Consider the following 18,008-nt stretch of genomic DNA (forward strand, 5'->3'; position numbering starts at 1 on the left):
ATATAAGCATTTTTGTAATCTTTTAGTTGATATTACACTAAATACGTATAAAAATTAGGTTTTTTGAAAACCTCCGTATAGTATGAAATTATACCATATTCGAGCACAAATTCAGAGGCTCGTGCTTGTGACTGTTTAAATATATATATATATAAACAAAAGACATCTTAAAAAAAATATCACCCTGTAAATAGTCCATCACATACATAGGGTTATTTGATATTATAATGATTCGACACAAACGTCACAGTCCCAAGGAATTTTTCGATGTATTTACTATGTGTTTAATTTTTTTTTTTTTTAATTTTTTACGTAACGGCGTCACAGGTACTTGGTGAAGCCGTTCGACTATCTCGTATTTTGTAGTTAGGCTAAGTTATCGACTTAGATTTTGTATGACCTAATATAAATATACAATAAATTGGTATGTCCGTGTGAATATTATCAACTGCGATGTTTAAAATTATAAATAATAAATTAATAAAAATGATAGTTCGTTCCGTATTAATTTGTACAAATAATTAATGAATAACAAACAAAAAATTAATATATTTTAATAACTTCTACGTAATATTGTAGTTCAAATTTTACTTGATGTTTATTGAATGTAATATTACGACATAAAATTTTATTAATGTAATTTTACTAATATTGCCAAAATTTTAATTAATAAGTATTTGTTTTTGATATTTAAACAGAACCAAACGTAATTTAAACATAAATCGCGTAAAACAACAAAAAATGTAACGTTACATAATAAAACGTTTGTGATACTTATTCGATCCTGAAATTTTACAGTCATTGCCCAAAATATGTATCACTTTAAAAAAAAAAAAAGCTTTGTACAATATTGAATATTGAACTACACATATCGTTTTTGAAGTAATTTATGATTATAATTCAGAATGTACCAGTATTATTTTTCATACAGCCGACTCTCATTGTTTATACTTAAAAAAACAACATTTGATACTTTATTAAAATTATATTGAACATCGCAGTTTTCTGATTGATAGTCGACATTTTTAGACAGTATTTTAATTACAATAGTGATATTATAACAGTACTAAAGATTCGCGTCCTTTTGAGTTATAAATTTCAATTTGGCGCACTTACGATCTTTTGGCCCTAATGAGGAAAGGAACGAAAACCCTTAATATTTCATGTAAGTAATGTAAAACAACTTGCTTCAATCTGGGAACGGATTGTATAAAGAAACGGTCAATGAGTCCTTTTATAAAACACTACGGTCAGCGAATGTTTAATTCTGTAATATAACAATGAGAAAATTCAAAATGAAAATTTATTGCAACATTCCAGAAGTTTCTCGAATTGAAACGAAGTTGTTTTGCTTCGGGACTTCTAACTTAATGAGTTAAAATCGCTATCGTTATTGTAAAAGGTCGTATGTACAAAATTTGAATCTTTTATAGAAATGTTAATTTTATTGTATAGTAATTATAAAACTTATAAATTAGCAGATGGGAAATACATGATTCATGTAATGAAAACGTTCATACAATTGACAACAACTGCGCAGTTTCCAATAAATTTGATATGAAACATTACATTTAATTATATACAATTGTATTCATATAATTAAATCGTGTCAAGTGTAGTTATGTGTTCATTCTTAGAAGTAACTAGTTATGTATTGAAATAGACACATGAATAGAACAGACGATGTTTGGTATGTAGAGTAAAAGCGCTGGCTATTTTTTATATATAGTAAATTCAAATAGTAATGGAACTGGACAGATAATTAAGAACAATTCATTAAACTGCTCGAGATTTGTTTTATACGAAATTGAGAATAAATAAATCACATTAATGGGAAATGTGTATATTAGAAAAACCAATTTAATACATTTTAAACTAAAATTAGTAATTAGTAGCATGTCCACGGCTTTTAATTACTGTACTTTGTAATTTGTACCGGCGAGGCATTGACGCTATCAACTTTTGACTTGACTAGAGTGATAAAGTTCCTTCCATTCTTCTAAGAAAACGTTTTACAGCTCTCTTTAATTTGCCATACTGTCGATTTGAAACTATTTTCTCGACTTCGCACCAAAGATGTTCTATTGGGGTTAGGTCTGGACTGTTAGCTGGCCAAGCAAGCAAAACTGGCAAAGCAACCCCAAATGTTCACATTTCCCCCACCATGCTTTAATGACACTTGTGTACGTAAAGTCGAATGCTTTATTCAAAAGGCATCGTACATATTGTTTTCCGTCAGAACATATCCTGTTTATTTTTGTCTGGTCAAAAAAAAGAACATTTTTCCATTGTCTAACTGTCCAGTTTTCATACCTTCTCGCAAATGTAAGCTGGGCTTGCCTATGGCACCGTTTCAACATGGGCGCCTTTCTTGCTATCCTTCCGTGCAACTTTTCTTCTACCAAATTCTATATATATGAATAGTGCGTGCCGAGATTGCTGAAGGGTTGTTTTCACTAAAATATTCCTTTCTTAGCTCATTAGATCCTTTAAAAGAATTTTGTTTTGCCAAACGAACGATATGTCTATCACCTCGATGAGATTACTTTCTCTGTTTAGGTACACGAGGAACATTTGAAGTATACGTACATATACGTGGTAAAATATTTTACAGCGTGGTAAACCATCGTTTTTGAGCATTGCAGATGGTCGGCTATCTTTTTATACGACCAATTCTTCTCGCGAAGTTTTATTATTACTTCCCTTGTAAATTTATCACAACTTTTATTTTTCCCCTTTGTTTCCATATGAAGCAATCACCTTTAAGACTTACAGCACTAAATGGCGCCAAAATTACAAGAATAGTGACTTACAACCACAGAGTGTTCTATATTTAAATTTGAATAAAAAACTGCGTTCTTAATTATGTGACCAGCCAGTAAATAGTATTGCTAGGTTCAGATCTATTGTATAATTTATCTATTAATTTTTTAGTCAATCATGTATAACGAATGTACCGTTAGTAAAGAAAATATTTGCGATGTCGAGAGAAATACAAAAATATACATGCAATTAGTTATACTTATTTGTTTATTATTAGTTTAAAAAAAATTTTTCTTTAAATGAGCGTTCTTAATGACCATCGCTGTATATGTACAACAGTACAACAGATAAAGAAAAAAAAAAGTTCTCTAAGGTACAATTTTTTTACATACGCTCTTTTACAGTGACGATAGAGAATTGTAACTTATACAAAACTAATATCGTTTTATGTACTTTGATGTTGTCTATAAAGGACATATTATGTAAAAAAAAAATAATGTATAAATTGATTAGTTTGTATTATAATAAATAGTTTTGCAGTTGACTCTTCCCGTTCCAATGCGATTGTTCATCTATATATAATATTTTAAATAAGTTTTAACAAGTCATCTGACCCGGCTCGCAAGAATAGCGATATTTATCTACGGCTAGATTTAATGTGTCGTCATCGTGTTGTACAACTGCTTAAGAGGAACTATTCCGTCTGTTCTAGATTGTTCTAGAACTTTAACCAGCTGTCATGAGGCGTAGTTTATGTATATTTTGTTTTAATTTGCACAAAATATTCATTACTTATTAATAACTCAAGCCTATTGGTGAAAACGGAATTAAAATCCACAGAGTCGTTTCTAATTTTCGTAAACATACATACAATTTATTATATGTATGATTAATAACTACCGTTTTTATATAATCTCTTAAGCTAATTTGTCAGTATTGAAAATATAGCTATTTCTTTTTCTTGTGTAGATATAAAAAGGACAGCAAGTGTTTTAAGCCGTTTTACTATAGCTTAGATTTTGTATATGACATATTAAAATCAATGTATTCAATAAATTGTTTTAATATATTCTTAGTATGAGTCGTATTTTCAAAATATCTTATTTGCTAACCTATCATATACAAATAATATGTTTGATTAAATTTATATAAAATATTGTTGCCAATATAATAATTATTCACTGGAATGGGACATGTTACTATTTTTCTTTTATATCTTCTTTGTCTATATTTATCTATCTATTGTCTAAATCTTACGTCGACTATAGACTGTCTTGAAATGTATGATAAGCCCTAGATAATGTATATAGGGGCGCGCGTGTTATTTCCTTGTATGAGGCTCGGTTATTATGTATTTGACGTGAAATTTAATATATAATTGATAGAAAATCTCGTAAATGTATTTAAAAAATTGAGTTCCTTTCACACCGTAACGCCGAAGGATCTCTAAACGAATGTGTTCAGTATGATTTAGTATTTTTTTTTTATTTGTAAAGGAATAGCACGCGACCCTCCCGAGCGACTGATGTGTGTTTTAGCTTTTACGTATAAGATGTAGGATGTTACGATTTTTTATATAAAGTTAGTTTATAAGCTAGTTTACGAAAAAGTCCGGTAAAGTGATTCTTTGTAAAGAATGTTTGATGCACTTTCGAATTTAATAATTTTTTTTGTAAAAAATTGCGGCTGTGCTTTTTTTATTAAAAAGAGACGCACAAAAAAATTCAAAATTTCTTAGTTTTATTTTTATAATACAGTTTTTTTTTCATACTAGAATGGTATTAAACATTCTTTACATTAAATTGGATTCCAATATGGAGCGCGAAATTCATGTTCTGACTGCTTTTGTATCTGAAATGCGCTTTTGTATTGAAAAGTATTTCTAGTCTTCTGCTCATGCCTTAATAATTGTTTATTACAAGAAAATATTATTATTTCTTGGTGGCTGTTCATTTATTACGTAAGAGGGTTTTATTTTTATTTTAAATATATTTATAGATATTGCATTACCTGACACTGTCAAACCGAGGTACAAAATTTACCGTTTTTTTTTTCTTTTCAAGAAAATAATGATGAATGAAAATAAAATATGATGTTAAAATTTAATACAAATAAAATTATCTTATATTAATATTTTTTGAGTTGGAATGCAGAGGACGCAAGCAAACAGGACAAAGAAAAATTATATATAAAGATTGTCGAAAATTTCTATCCGTTAAAAAAATATTAGGCGAACCAAATATTTGCTCTTACGTAATACCTGATCGGTCTTTTATGTGATCTGGCGCTAAAGGGGCCAACATCAATAAACCTTAGTTTTCAGTATAGAAACAATGAACCGAGATGTTGGTTGTTTTATATAACATATTATGTCCTTTTGTGTAATATTACCGTTTTAGCACAAATTTCTTAAATGATTTCGCAAATTACTAAAATGTTGTTTACTTTCAACTCAAAAAAATATTTTGACCATTTAAGCAGCAGGTCACGTTTATATAACGCTTATCTTCAGCCTATTTATAAGAAACAACTCGCTGTGTTTACTCTTCAAAATACTTACATTATAAGCCTTAAAGAGTTATTTTTTACAAAGCATCAATAAAGACTATTCAAGTTTGGTTTTCAATTCATGGCCAATGCAAAGTCATTTTACAGAATTAATTTAAGAGCAAGTCTAGGCTTGATAATCAGTATTATTTCTTATTAATAAAATATATTCTGTCTCAACGGATAATATGTCATATTTATTATTGTTTTTGTAAAAGAAGCGATGATTTTATATTTTTGTTCGCATACTTTATTGCTGAAGGCGATGTCGTTGAGTCTTTCAAGTGATTTGTTAACTGTTTCCATTTCCGGTTTACATATTATTTCAGGGCGGTTGTCACAGCGAGACTTGACATTTTAATATTTATTACAATTATTTAAATGAGTCATAATAGTCGTCTTAGTGTAGCTGTGCCATTATTAAAAACCCTCCTGGATTTTTGACTGTGATTTAAATATTTTTAAGAGTAAATATGGCATTATAATTAAGCTGAAAGTAATATATATTATGTATTATTAATAATATGTACGCACTTCGTATGGAATGTTTAAGTTTTTTGTAACGTATTTTTGCTACATAAGCAGAGTTATAACGATGATAAATTGTATGAAATTTTTTATATGTGGTATATATCAAGTAAATGTCGAAGCGCTTGCAAGCTTATTATGTAAATATTATATAAATTAAGCAGTATGTATCACGCGCAAACCCCTCTACTGTAGCGATCTTATAAATTTTTTCTACCTAAGCATTGGAAATTATTATTAAACACCTGATAATATTAATTTTATTATGTTTTTATTTTTGTAAATAGATAATGCAAGTCATGTAATACGATATTTTTGAAAATATACCAATATTTAGAAACGTGTGGTGTTTTATTTTATAATTTTAAATTAAATTAATATATTTCGAATAAATTACAACATTTTGTGTAAAGAGCCCACCCCTTTACATAAATCTTTTTACCACATAACATAACATACCTACTAAAATACATTTTGTAAAAGTCTGATTAAATGAAACTACCTCATAATAATTTTAACTGTTTATTAGCCATTTTCAAACATAATAATAATAAAGTTTTTAAATTTTGGACTCATCTATGTGCCTTTATTTTTAATGACAGCCTCACAAAAAGCTTCGGCAACCTAGCTACTAATTTTTGCAATGTTGTCTCAGTTATCTTCTGCCATTCGTCTTGCAGTTTACTCCACAAGTCTTCCTGAGATGTAGGACAACGTTTCCGCACCTGCCTATCCAGCTGATCAAACAATAGTTCTATAGGGCTTAAGTCTGGGGACTGTGGAGTCCGTATCATGAGTTTCAACACCTGTTCTTGTTCTTTTCCTTTTAAAAAGTCCTGGCATAGTCTTGACGTGTGTTTCGGATCATTATCCTGTTGAAATATAAATCCCGGACCAATTAAATTGGTTATTGTTTTTATTATAAGTATTTTGCGGTGTTATACAAACAATTAAAACCTAATAAATTTCTTTAAAATGTATTGTTTGTAACTTAAAGAAAATACAGGTGGCCAAATACTTTTGAGCGGTAGTATACGTTGCTGTTCTTATTGAACACTGACACAGGTTCCTTGGGATTCCTGGGAACGAAGACGAGCCCTGATGTGGGACGCTGCTTGCGTTGACACTTAAAGTTTTTTTTTTTTATTCGCCGGGAGGGCAAATGACTCTACTCCACCTGATGGTAAGTGGTAGTAGAGTCCAAACGCGACGTCGGCCAGTACAGACGGGAAAAACGTTCTGCACTAGCCGCCTTCGCCTTGCCGGCCCGCAAGATGCCTCTTCACGCCTCGTTTGAAGGAACCCGGGTTGTAAGAGGAGGGGAACACGTGAGCTGGTAAGGAATTCCATTTTTTGGAAGTGCGACAAAGAAAGAAAGAGTTGCCAAATTTCTTTGTTCGCAATGGAATTGATGTCACAGTTAGGCGGTGACATCGAGAACCAGCTCGCGTGGACTTAAGAAAGAAGGGGGAAGTAGGAATTAGAGAGAATAATTCCTCAGAGCACTCGCCGTGATACAGTCGATAGAAAGCGCTCAGTGCTGCTATCTCACGACGCAATTGTAAAGGTTCAAGGGTGTTTGTGACCTTTACGTCGCCAATAATACGCACTGCACGTCGCTGCAACCGGTCCAAGGCCTCCAAAAGGTACTTAGTGGAGCCATTCCAAAGGTGTGAGCAATATTCCACGCAAGACCGTACCTGTGTTTTGTACAGCAGGCACGGTTGTTGTGGCGTGAAAAAACGCCGCACCTTGTTCAGAACTCCGAGTTTCCGTGAAGCTGTTTTTATAACAGCCTCGACGTAATCCCTTGGACTAAGGTCGCAGCGAACGTCAATCCCCAGCATGGCGATTTTGCTTTGTATCACCAGCGGAGTACCACAGTTCCGTCATATCAGAGAATTAGTGTTAAAGAGCCCCGTGGAAAATGAAATGATCGACCGTTTGTTCGTTGACAAAACAGTCTTCATTTTATTTGCGCCGCTTAATACTAATAATAACATTTTTCATACACGGCCATCTGATCCCAAATTAAGCTTGTACAAAGCTTGTGCTATGGAAACCAGACAACTGATATACTACATATACTTTTCTTTTGTAAATACATACTTATATAGATAATTACACCCAGATTCAGGACAAACAGACATGTTCATGCACACAAATGTCTGTCCTGGGTGGGAATCGAACCCACAACCTTCGGCGTGAAAAGGCAAGTATCTACCAACCACGCCAACCGGCTCAAGCTTACAATTGAAACCTAGAAATAATTATGCGAAAATTGTTTATCACGCCACCTATAATTTTTTCATTGCTTGACACGCTGCCATAATTTGTGCAATAGCCATTTTTAATTTTGATAATAATTATTATGTAAATAAATGAGTAGTGTTATATATGGTTAAGTTACCAGCATCAATAATGGTATCAAAATTAGCGGCAAAGTTAGACTTACTTACACATACTAACAAGTGTAGTGAAATATAAGTTTATAAGAATATTAGAAATAAATGATTCCATGTATAAGTCCGTCGCAAGTTCTTGGTGACAAGCTGCTATATTTGGCAAAAGGGTTTCGTAAATTTGTTTATCATGTTTAGTAGCAAATAAATAAACAAGGCTTATTATAGTGTACAGGATTATATAAATTAAAGAAGAGCATGAAATTAGTTTATGTTGATCATACAGGATATGTACAAAAATATTTATTATACAGTGCAACCTTAATATAACGTACCTCAATATAACGACTTCCTCGATTTAACAAATTCTTCGTAATCCCCTTGATATGTCCATAAGAGTCAATGTAAAATATCACTTTACAATACGAACATTTTTTGCGAACAACCTCTTTATAACAAATTTTCAACTATCAAGAAAAAGTATATATACCTTTAATTAACGAATTTTGTCAACCCCAAAACCTTTTTATAAAGTTCCCACCAATGTATGACTCTTAATCTAATAAGTACGTAATGTTGAGGTAAATAAAACTATTTATTTTACCTCTTTATAACGATTTTTAGACCAACCTAACCTCAACATAACAAACCTCAGTTCAACGAATTACTTGATATAATGAATATTTAATTGTTCCCTTCCGATTTATTATATCGAGTTGCACTGTATTTATTATTATATGTATTTTTTTTTTATTTCTAAAATGAGAAACTGAGTACTGAGTTTTTTCTCGGTAGAGTCTACATTCCCAATCGTTGGTAGCTTTATATTAAAATTATATCTTGAAATTTTGAAATATTTATTTATTATATTACAGACGTGAAAAAAATATTAAACAAGTTGTTTATTTAAATGTAAGCAAGTTTATTATAATTTTAGAAGCCCTTTGCTACAACGTTTTATTACAATTGCTATTAAAACACGATTAATAGCAATTAATAGTTTTAAACTAAAATAGCACAATAATTCTTAAAAAAAATCATATAAATCCAGTCTACTCGTTATTTATTTATTCCTTTTTGATGCAATAATTTAAAGAAAGATAGTCCATTAAATTAAAATTTATTACATTATCACTTAAAAATATCATTAAAAGAAATATTTTTAGATTTTAATAAATAATTAAAGCTTCAAATTATTCACAATAATAATTATCTAAATAACATAGAAATATCAATACTACATAAGACTATGTCATAATTTTTATGTAATTTATTCTCCGTTAGCACTGGCTTGAGAATCTTGATCCTTGATCTCCTTTCTGACAGGACCAGTTTGAGCAATGGGTATAATGCGTTCATTATTCGATGCCGCTGGTTTTCTTGGCGCGGTCACAGTGAGCACACCATCCGAAGACAGCCTTGATTCTACCGTCTCTGGATCACAGCCTTCAGGAAGCACGTACTTTCGTGTGAATTGTCGAGAAATAAACCCATGTTCATCTTTTCTCTCCTCGTGTTTTCCTTCGATTACAATATACCCATCGGCCGTCTTCACCGTAATATCCTCAGGTGCGAAGTGCTGCACATCTAGATTAACTTGGAATTTATCCTTATCGCTTCTAATGGTGGAACCGACGTCTCTATTAGTGGGCGTTTGTTGACGCCAAGGCCTGTAGTAATCACGGGAGAGTAAGGGTGCGACGGCGGCCATTAGTAAGTCATCTGGAGTTAAGGCCAAACCGAAATCCTGATCAACGATCCGGTGAGGATGTGGGAAGTCGTAGTTGAGTAGGAAAGGTGGGAGAGACATTTTGTTTTTTTTTTTCAATGAAATTAATAGATCGTAGAAATAATAATTGAAATATATAATAACTATTGAGTTCGCAAATTCTTTTACGGGTTACGCGCTGTATTGACTGTCTGGTCGCCGGCCGGCGCGGTTTATATATCGTAACGGGAACGACATCTAGTGACGACTAGAACAATCGACTACACTGTATTGTGTATTGAAACTCCACGACCGAGTCTGCGCAATGCTAGTGATTTCTCGTCGTTTCTCGAAATATCTAGGCTAAGTGCCAGAAATTTTATAGGCCACAAGTAAATTATCGATTAATTTTAAATATATTAATAGATAGATTTATTAAGAAATCGTTTTTTTTATTGTATATCCAGTAGATACATATGTAGGTCACGTAACAAACTACATAAAATGAAAAATTTTAATGTTTTATATTAGGTATCGTCTATAATGATAAGTTTTATAACATTTTTAAATAATGAAAACAATGTTTAAAAACACATTAAATAACATATCATAAAATCGGAACGACTTCCCGTTCGTTCGCACGATACAATAAAGATTTTAAGTACTTATATATTGCTTTAAATAAATCGATTTAAGCAAATAATATAAAGTAATGTGGTTCATCCATTCTCCATTCGTACCGCTGACAACGTGTAGGCAAAAATTTCATGATATTCACTAATGCATACATAATATTAGTTTAGTTTTGACTAAAATACCCTACATATTATATTAGTGGTAGGCCTTTGTCCAAGGCTGTCTGGGTAACACCCGCTCGTTACATATTCTACCGACAAATGCCAATACTTAGTATAGTTGTGTTTCGGTTTAGAGGGTGAGTGAGCCAGTGTAACTACAAACACAAGGGGCATTACATCTTAGTTACCAAGAAGGCATATTGACGATATAAGGAATAGTTATTATTTTTTACAGCGCTAATGTTTATGGGCGATGGGGACCATTTACCAGTGAGTTGCCAGTCCGCATATTTAATTATAAAAAAAAATTTCTGTATCGCATCAAGCGATCTAAGGTCTACTCTACTTATATTTTGTCTTTAATGCGCGCCCGCATCTTTTTTATTAAATATGCGTTTTTTAATTATTTTGTTAAAAATCCATGTAACATTCCTAACATTTAGGGCCCATTTATATTGATAAGTAGTGATAAAGAAGAACCAATAATGATCGACTGCATTATTATCAAACTAATCGTAAGTCTCTAGTCTTCGATATTTCTTAATATACACAGCCCTTTGGCGTACTGACAAATTTATGTAATGTAGATACCAATTTATATATTATCATATACTTATATTAAGAGTAGTAAGGTAGACTGGGCAGCTCCGTTCGCCCTTATTAGGAACCCTAAGTGTTATTAAACCACCTTAAGTCATGGTTAGAGATCCTGATTTACAGCTGGTTTGTAGTGGGTATTCCGATGTTCGGGGTGCAACCGGTGGCTTGGACATCGGCTAGCACCACATACCACTCACTGTTCCCGTGGGGGAAACGCAAATGCGTTTTTCGAGCGTAAAAAAAGGGTTAGAGTCCCTGAAGCTGAAGAATTTCCAACACACATAATAATATTTTAATTTCAAATAAAGTATTATTATTTTAATAGTTTAAAAGTATTATTTTAAATAAATTCATTCAATTCAACTGTAATTATTAAAATTTATTTATCACCATAGGAACAATAAGTTAATCGCAGTAGGTATTGTTTTATATTATTATATTGTTTTATATATTGTTCTATCTCAGCCTGGAACAGTCTGGAATATATTGATCGGACTTATACCTACCATAATGTTGTATGATATATCTATTTATATTAAGTAAGGTCAGTGACATAAGCTTGCACAACTGCACAGCCTATTTCGCACTAGATGTCTCTTATTAAATGATAGCTAAATGGACATGCTAAATAAAAATTTATAAGAATCGTTAAAAAGTAATTTTAATTATCTTATCGGATATATAAAAGTTTACCTGATAATTAAAATATACGTGGACCGCTTGGAATAAGCGATAAGCGCCACGTCAGTTTGTCGAGAAAATTCTACTAGCCGCTAGATGGCGGAACAAGTATATAAACCAAGCTGCGCTTTTCAACGGGCGAGTATTTTCTGTGAATTCGTAAAGTCAAGAGCCGAGAATTTTGACAAAGAATTAATTTTGAATAAAGTTGTGCTGAAGAAATAAACAATATATAAAAGTAAATATGAGTAAAATATTATATTTAACATTCTTGGCGATAATTTTTGCCGTCGCTCATGGCGAAGAAGAATGTCCACAAAAACAAGGAAGCAACCTTTTTGATCAGGACTTCGGACTGGCTTTAACATCTGATGACTTGCTCACCTCAATGATGTCACCATGGATGATGAGAGATTACTTCCGACCTTGGAGATACCTGGAATCGTTCACCCACGACTTGGGATCTACTATCAAGACCGAAAAGGATATGTTTACAATTAACTTGGATGTTCAGCATTTCTCACCAAATGAGATTACTGTCAAGACAGCCGATGGATACGTCGTCATTGAAGCTAAGCATGAAGAAAAGAAGGACCAGCACGGATTCGTGTCCCGACAGTTTGTAAGAAGATATGCTTTGCCTGAAGGCACAGAATCTGACAATGTGGTATCTAAACTTTCCAGCGATGGTATTTTAACTATCTCGGCACCAAGAAAGGAAGTTGATGCTAAAGGGGAGAGAGTGGTACCGATAACACAGACGGGTCCTGTTCGTAAAGAAGCCAAGGAAGCCAAAGCCGGTTCATGTTCCGCTGAAGATAAATGTAAACACTAATTTTTAGTTTTTTCGTAGTATTTTCATATAAAATATTTACTACATTTTATATTATTTTCAATAATGTGTTCACGTGAGTACTATGTCATAATATATGCGTTTACTATGTAATACTCGTAAGACTGATTAATAAAGTTTTAGCTGTGTAATTTTTTTTTCTTTCACGTTCTATTATTTAGACCTTTTGACAATAAGTTTATCAATTTTTTACGATACAACCATCGTATTTATATTGTGTGTTATTTGTTACCTGCGATGCAGTAAGTTATTTTTTTATATGTACATCGCAATATATTTGCATATAACTAAAATAAAAGTAATGACTTGCAAGTAATTGCATTTAAATGAATAAAAACTGTTTCTTTCATAAACAAAATTGTTTTACTTGGTGGTAAGGCGTTGTGGCCTACCCAGATGGGGATGCTATCTGTAGCTATACAAAATAAACGCCAAAAAATTATCCTTACTTAATGTCGGTAGATATACTATTTATATAAATGAGAAGCCACTTCCTTGTGAGACATTTTATAGAATATTAATATCTCTACTTGTGCTTACGTTCAGAAATATTTTAGAAATAATACCTAGCTTACTAATGCTGTTATATTAACAGCATAATAATAATAATGTCCTCTAGACCGATTACGGCCACGGCGGCCAATCTCAAGGGAGAATAGCCAACTGCGCAGGAGACATTATAGTACAACAAACACAGGTGCACTCTTTATTTCCTAACTCTCATAATCCGATGGGACGGCAATCCGAAATGACCGGAAAGAGTTCAGACGCAGGACCAACAACTTTACGTGCTTTCCGAAGCACGGGAGTGTATATCCTTCCAATTTCCAGACTCCGGGCTGCTACTGAGAATTTTCTGACTTGGAGAATTTTCTGGAATTGAACCCAGAACCTCCGGATCTGCGGCCTTACATCTAGCCACTCGGCAAACGAGGCAGCATAACATATTAACATATATAAGCGAAATTGGAGAACTCTGCTTCCATTGTGTATGCGAATTTACTTTTACAGTTATTAAATATTAGACTAAATAAACGAAAATAAATAACGAACTTATGCATTTTAATTTATTAAAATTATATTAATTAATTTATTTGTCCTGCTTTCATATTTTAGATGCAGAGGCTTCTGTCACGAATAAATAATTATGAACTATTAATTAATGTAAACTGTGGTTAATATAATTTTTATATTATGAATCAGTAAACAAGAAAACACCATATTTTGAGCGGGTAATGTTTATTTAATAACTATTTTACATAGAAGTAAAATTTATTAAAGTTTAAAATATACATTATTCTTAATTAAATATATTCATTATTCATCTTTATTGGTCTCAGTTAACTCCATCATTAAGTCGGACAAATCTCCACTCAATTTCATGTAGTACAGTGGTTGTGTTTGACCTGTAATAAAAATAATTCATCTGTAATTAAAAGTTGAGATTGTCCAGTAGTAAAAACATGTTAATCTTAACCAAAGATAGCAGGTTCAAACCCAAGCAAGCACCACTGAATTTTCATATACTTAAGTTGTATTTATAGTTCAGCTCATGCTCAGCGATAAAGGCAAACATTGTGAGGAAAACTGCATGAAAAATGTGTCGGATGAAAATCTTCCACATGTATATCCACCAACCGGCATTGGAGCAATGTGGTGGAGTTAGCTCTACAACTTCTCCTCGAAAAGAAAGAGAGACTTTAGTTCAGCAGCGGGAAAATTACAGCTGTACTTTACTTTAACTAAAAAGTCATGGACTCTGTTGGAAAATGAAAAATTGGTATGCAAATGCCTGCAAGATATGCCTTATTCGCCAGTGAATCAAGTAATACTAAGTAAAATGTTGTTTGTTGTGCAGATATAAGATTCTTCTATACTTGTAAAAATATTACAAAGCAACTGTTTCTGTTCTAGTACCTTGCCCCACTAAAGCAACTGATGAAGTCTCCTCAGTCTTGACGTCATTCTGATCATAATCATTAACATCTGCAAAGGCTAACTCTGGAGTACTTGATACAGGTTTTGCTACTTCAATAGTCTTTTCGCTATCTAATTTCATTTTTTTGCTGGGAACCTCTTCAGGAGCAGCCGTCGCCTTTTGAGTTTTCTTTTCCTCAATCGATTTAAGGGCTCGATCAATTTCACATCTTATATCTCTCTTTACATCTTCAGATAAATCGATTCCACTGTCATAGTTCCTTACTCGGATGTATTTCGTAACTGGTTCATCATCGCTGGATAATTCATGTGTATTAGAGTCCGGTATGACATGCTCCGCTTTGAAAAATTCTCTCCATTTACTTAGAAGGTCGTCTGCCACTTGCTAGAAAAAAAAACAATACTATATGATTAAGCAAACATAAAATGTGCTACACTTATCATTGAAAACTATCACAATTTTTTTGGAAATTTCAAACATAATAAATAAGCAACACTGATTCAAGCTATTTAAGCTACTGGTGGTAGAGCTTTGTGTAAACTCGTCTGGGTAGGTACCACCCACTCATCAGATATTCTACCGCAAAACAGTAGTACTTGGTATTGTTGTGTTCCGGTTTGAAGGGTGAGTAAGGCAGTGTAATTACAGGCACAAGGGACATAACATCTTAGTTCCCAAGGTTGGTGGCGCATTGGTGATGTAAGCGATGGTTAACATTTCTTACAATGCCAATGTCTAAGGGCGTTTGGTGACCACTTAGCATCAGGTGGCCCTTATGCTCGTCCGCCTTCCTATTCTATATAAAAAAAAAAGCTTTTTGTTTAAAGTGAGATACTTTAAAAATTTACTATTAAAATATATACATCAGGTAAGTAGGTACTCGATTCAATATTAACCTGACCTAAAAAAACAAAAGGTTGTGGGTTCAAATCCAGACAAGTAGCACTGGATTTTCATGAGCTCAATTTGTATTAATAATTCATCTGGTGCTCTGCGGTGAAGGAAAATATTGTGTTTTCTACATTCCACATTAAAGCAACATGATGGAATAAGCTCCTAACCCTCTCCTTAAACGGAGAGAAGGCTTGGATATACTTTACATACTCTCCAGTTTCATTCAATTACATGATCACTATACTACCTATAATCAAAAAATGACTTTATAACTATATATTTATTATACAACTTACAAATTTAATTGACTTCGGTATTCTTAACATATAATGCTGCGGATGTGACCCAAGCATTTCACACTTCTGACACAGATCATAGTTGTCACATGTAACACATTTGTAGCGAAACCCACAAATAGGCTCCGAGCAGCTATCACATACAACACCTTCATGCTTCTCTGGTTCCGTATCTGTTTCTTCTGAAATATTCTTATTAATTTAATGTCTTGAAAAGGTTACAGGTTATTTTAAAGATAAGTTAACTCTCATATACAAAAATTTAAAAAAAATGAATAAAGTAAATAATTTAGTTTTACTTTTATTTTATAATATATTGGAAAGTGTACTCTAATTATGTAGAATAAAACATACACATTTTTTAATTACATAGCATTGTATTAAATTACCAATTAGGGAATTTTTTTCAAAGCATATTTTTTTTAAATGAATAACAATTAACTTTTAATTTAAGCTTTGATATAAAGACAATTCTATTAAGGAGGTATTAATATATTTTTACTTGGTAGTAAAAAAAAGCCGAGATGGCCTAGTGGTTAGAGTGCGTGAATCTTAACCGATGGTAGTGGGTTCAAGCTCGGGCAAGACCTACTGAATTTTCATGTGTTTAATTTGTATTTATAATTCATCTCGTACTTGACAGTGAAGGAAAACATCGTGAGAAAACCTGCATGTATCTAATTTCATTGAAATTATACCACATGTGTATTCTACCAATTGGCATTGGAACCTTTTAAGGAGGCCCAGCAGTGGGACATTACTGTTACTGTACTGTACTTAGTGGTATAAGCTAGTATGCGTAATTACCACCCACATCTATTTTGCTGTAAAAGAGCAGTACTTAATATTATTGTGTTCCGATTCGGAAGGTGAGTGTCTATTCTACAAAAAAAAAATCTTTCAATAATATAGATAACATTAACCACTGTACAGTACATCTAAATAAAAATGTATAAAATTAAAGTTAAATAAAATAAAAAGTACTAGCCTCCACTCATTGATCCTGGAAGACTTTTGCTAGGCATAGCATCATTACTTAGGAATCTATTTTTGATACAGTTAGGTTGAAAGTGACGAGAACAGAACCTAAGTGACTTCCGAAGCCTTTCCAGATCTTGATCCAGCAAATCGTCCCTGCCAGCTAGTTTTAGCCATTGTTTCTGACTTATAATAATAAAATATTGTTAATACAACAATAAAACTTTAATTTATAAATTTCCGAATCACCTTATTATCATATTTACTTAATTTCAAATTAATGCTGCGTATAATAAATATAACTTACCGGTATTTTTCTTTTGGTAAACTATAAAAATTGAGGTGTTTATTAGCTCGGCTATTGCGGTTACAACCTTGGATACAGCAATAGTTTACCATATTTAAGTAAGTTAAGTGGTTGTAACAATTATAACAATATTATCTTAACAGAAGCAAAATTTGTTAAATATTTATTTATTATTGAAATGAAATATGAAAAAATGTATCTATTGCCAGATCAAAAAAAACATTCTGCATTACACATCACATCAACACAACAGTTCACAACACCCTTATTAGTTAATTAGTTATAGATAGACTATAGATTTATGCTATCCATATATACATTATTCATATACATTATTATTAGAAAACGTTAGAAATATGCTAGCTAAATTACTGATTACTATATTTTTTGAACAATAACAATGATATTAAATATAAAAACAAATATTTTTGATACATATTTACATGTGGTATAATATCCCTGTATTTTATTTATTTTGGTATCATATTCGCTACTACTGTAGACAGGGAAACTAATAGACGCAATGACGATTTCCTTCTCACTTACACAAGAAAGTGAACGAAAATTACGTTACAAATGGTTGAGACAGAGATAGAACTATCAAATCTTTTGTCCCTCATCGCGTAACCAGTTTTAGTGTTTGTTACGCTACTCAGGTAGCGAAACAAACTTAACAGTTGGTGCGTTCATTGTGGTTTGCTATTCAATTTTTGCT

At 32.2% G+C, this 18,008-nt stretch overlaps 3 protein-coding genes across 3 annotated transcripts; 1 reads left to right on the forward strand and 2 right to left on the reverse strand.

The window, feature by feature from the left end:
* Positions 1–9,378: 9,378 nt before the first annotated feature.
* LOC126777927 (protein lethal(2)essential for life-like) lies at positions 9,379–10,156 on the reverse strand. Its single transcript, XM_050501244.1, has one exon. The coding sequence runs from the start codon at positions 10,048–10,050 to the stop codon at positions 9,511–9,513; it is 540 nt and encodes a 179-aa protein (XP_050357201.1). The 5' UTR covers positions 10,051–10,156; the 3' UTR covers positions 9,379–9,510.
* Positions 10,157–12,190: 2,034 nt separating this feature from the next.
* On the forward strand, positions 12,191–12,995 carry LOC126777923 (protein lethal(2)essential for life-like). The gene has a single exon (XM_050501239.1). It carries the CDS (start codon positions 12,271–12,273, stop codon positions 12,859–12,861), a length of 591 nt encoding a protein of 196 aa, XP_050357196.1. The 5' UTR covers positions 12,191–12,270; the 3' UTR covers positions 12,862–12,995.
* A 1,119-nt stretch (positions 12,996–14,114) lies between these two features.
* Positions 14,115–17,453, reverse strand: LOC126777910 (uncharacterized). Its single transcript, XM_050501217.1, has 5 exons — positions 17,294–17,453; positions 16,997–17,172; positions 16,009–16,190; positions 14,797–15,202; positions 14,115–14,285 (listed from the first exon to the last, which is right to left on the reverse strand). Exons 1-5 carry the CDS (start codon positions 17,383–17,385, stop codon positions 14,197–14,199), a joined length of 945 nt encoding a protein of 314 aa, XP_050357174.1. The 5' UTR covers positions 17,386–17,453; the 3' UTR covers positions 14,115–14,196.
* Between the last annotated feature and the right edge of the window lie 555 nt (positions 17,454–18,008).

This window comes from Nymphalis io, chromosome 24 (assembly GCF_905147045.1).
Source record: "Nymphalis io chromosome 24, ilAglIoxx1.1, whole genome shotgun sequence".
Classification (NCBI taxonomy): Eukaryota; Metazoa; Arthropoda; class Insecta; order Lepidoptera; family Nymphalidae; genus Nymphalis; species Nymphalis io.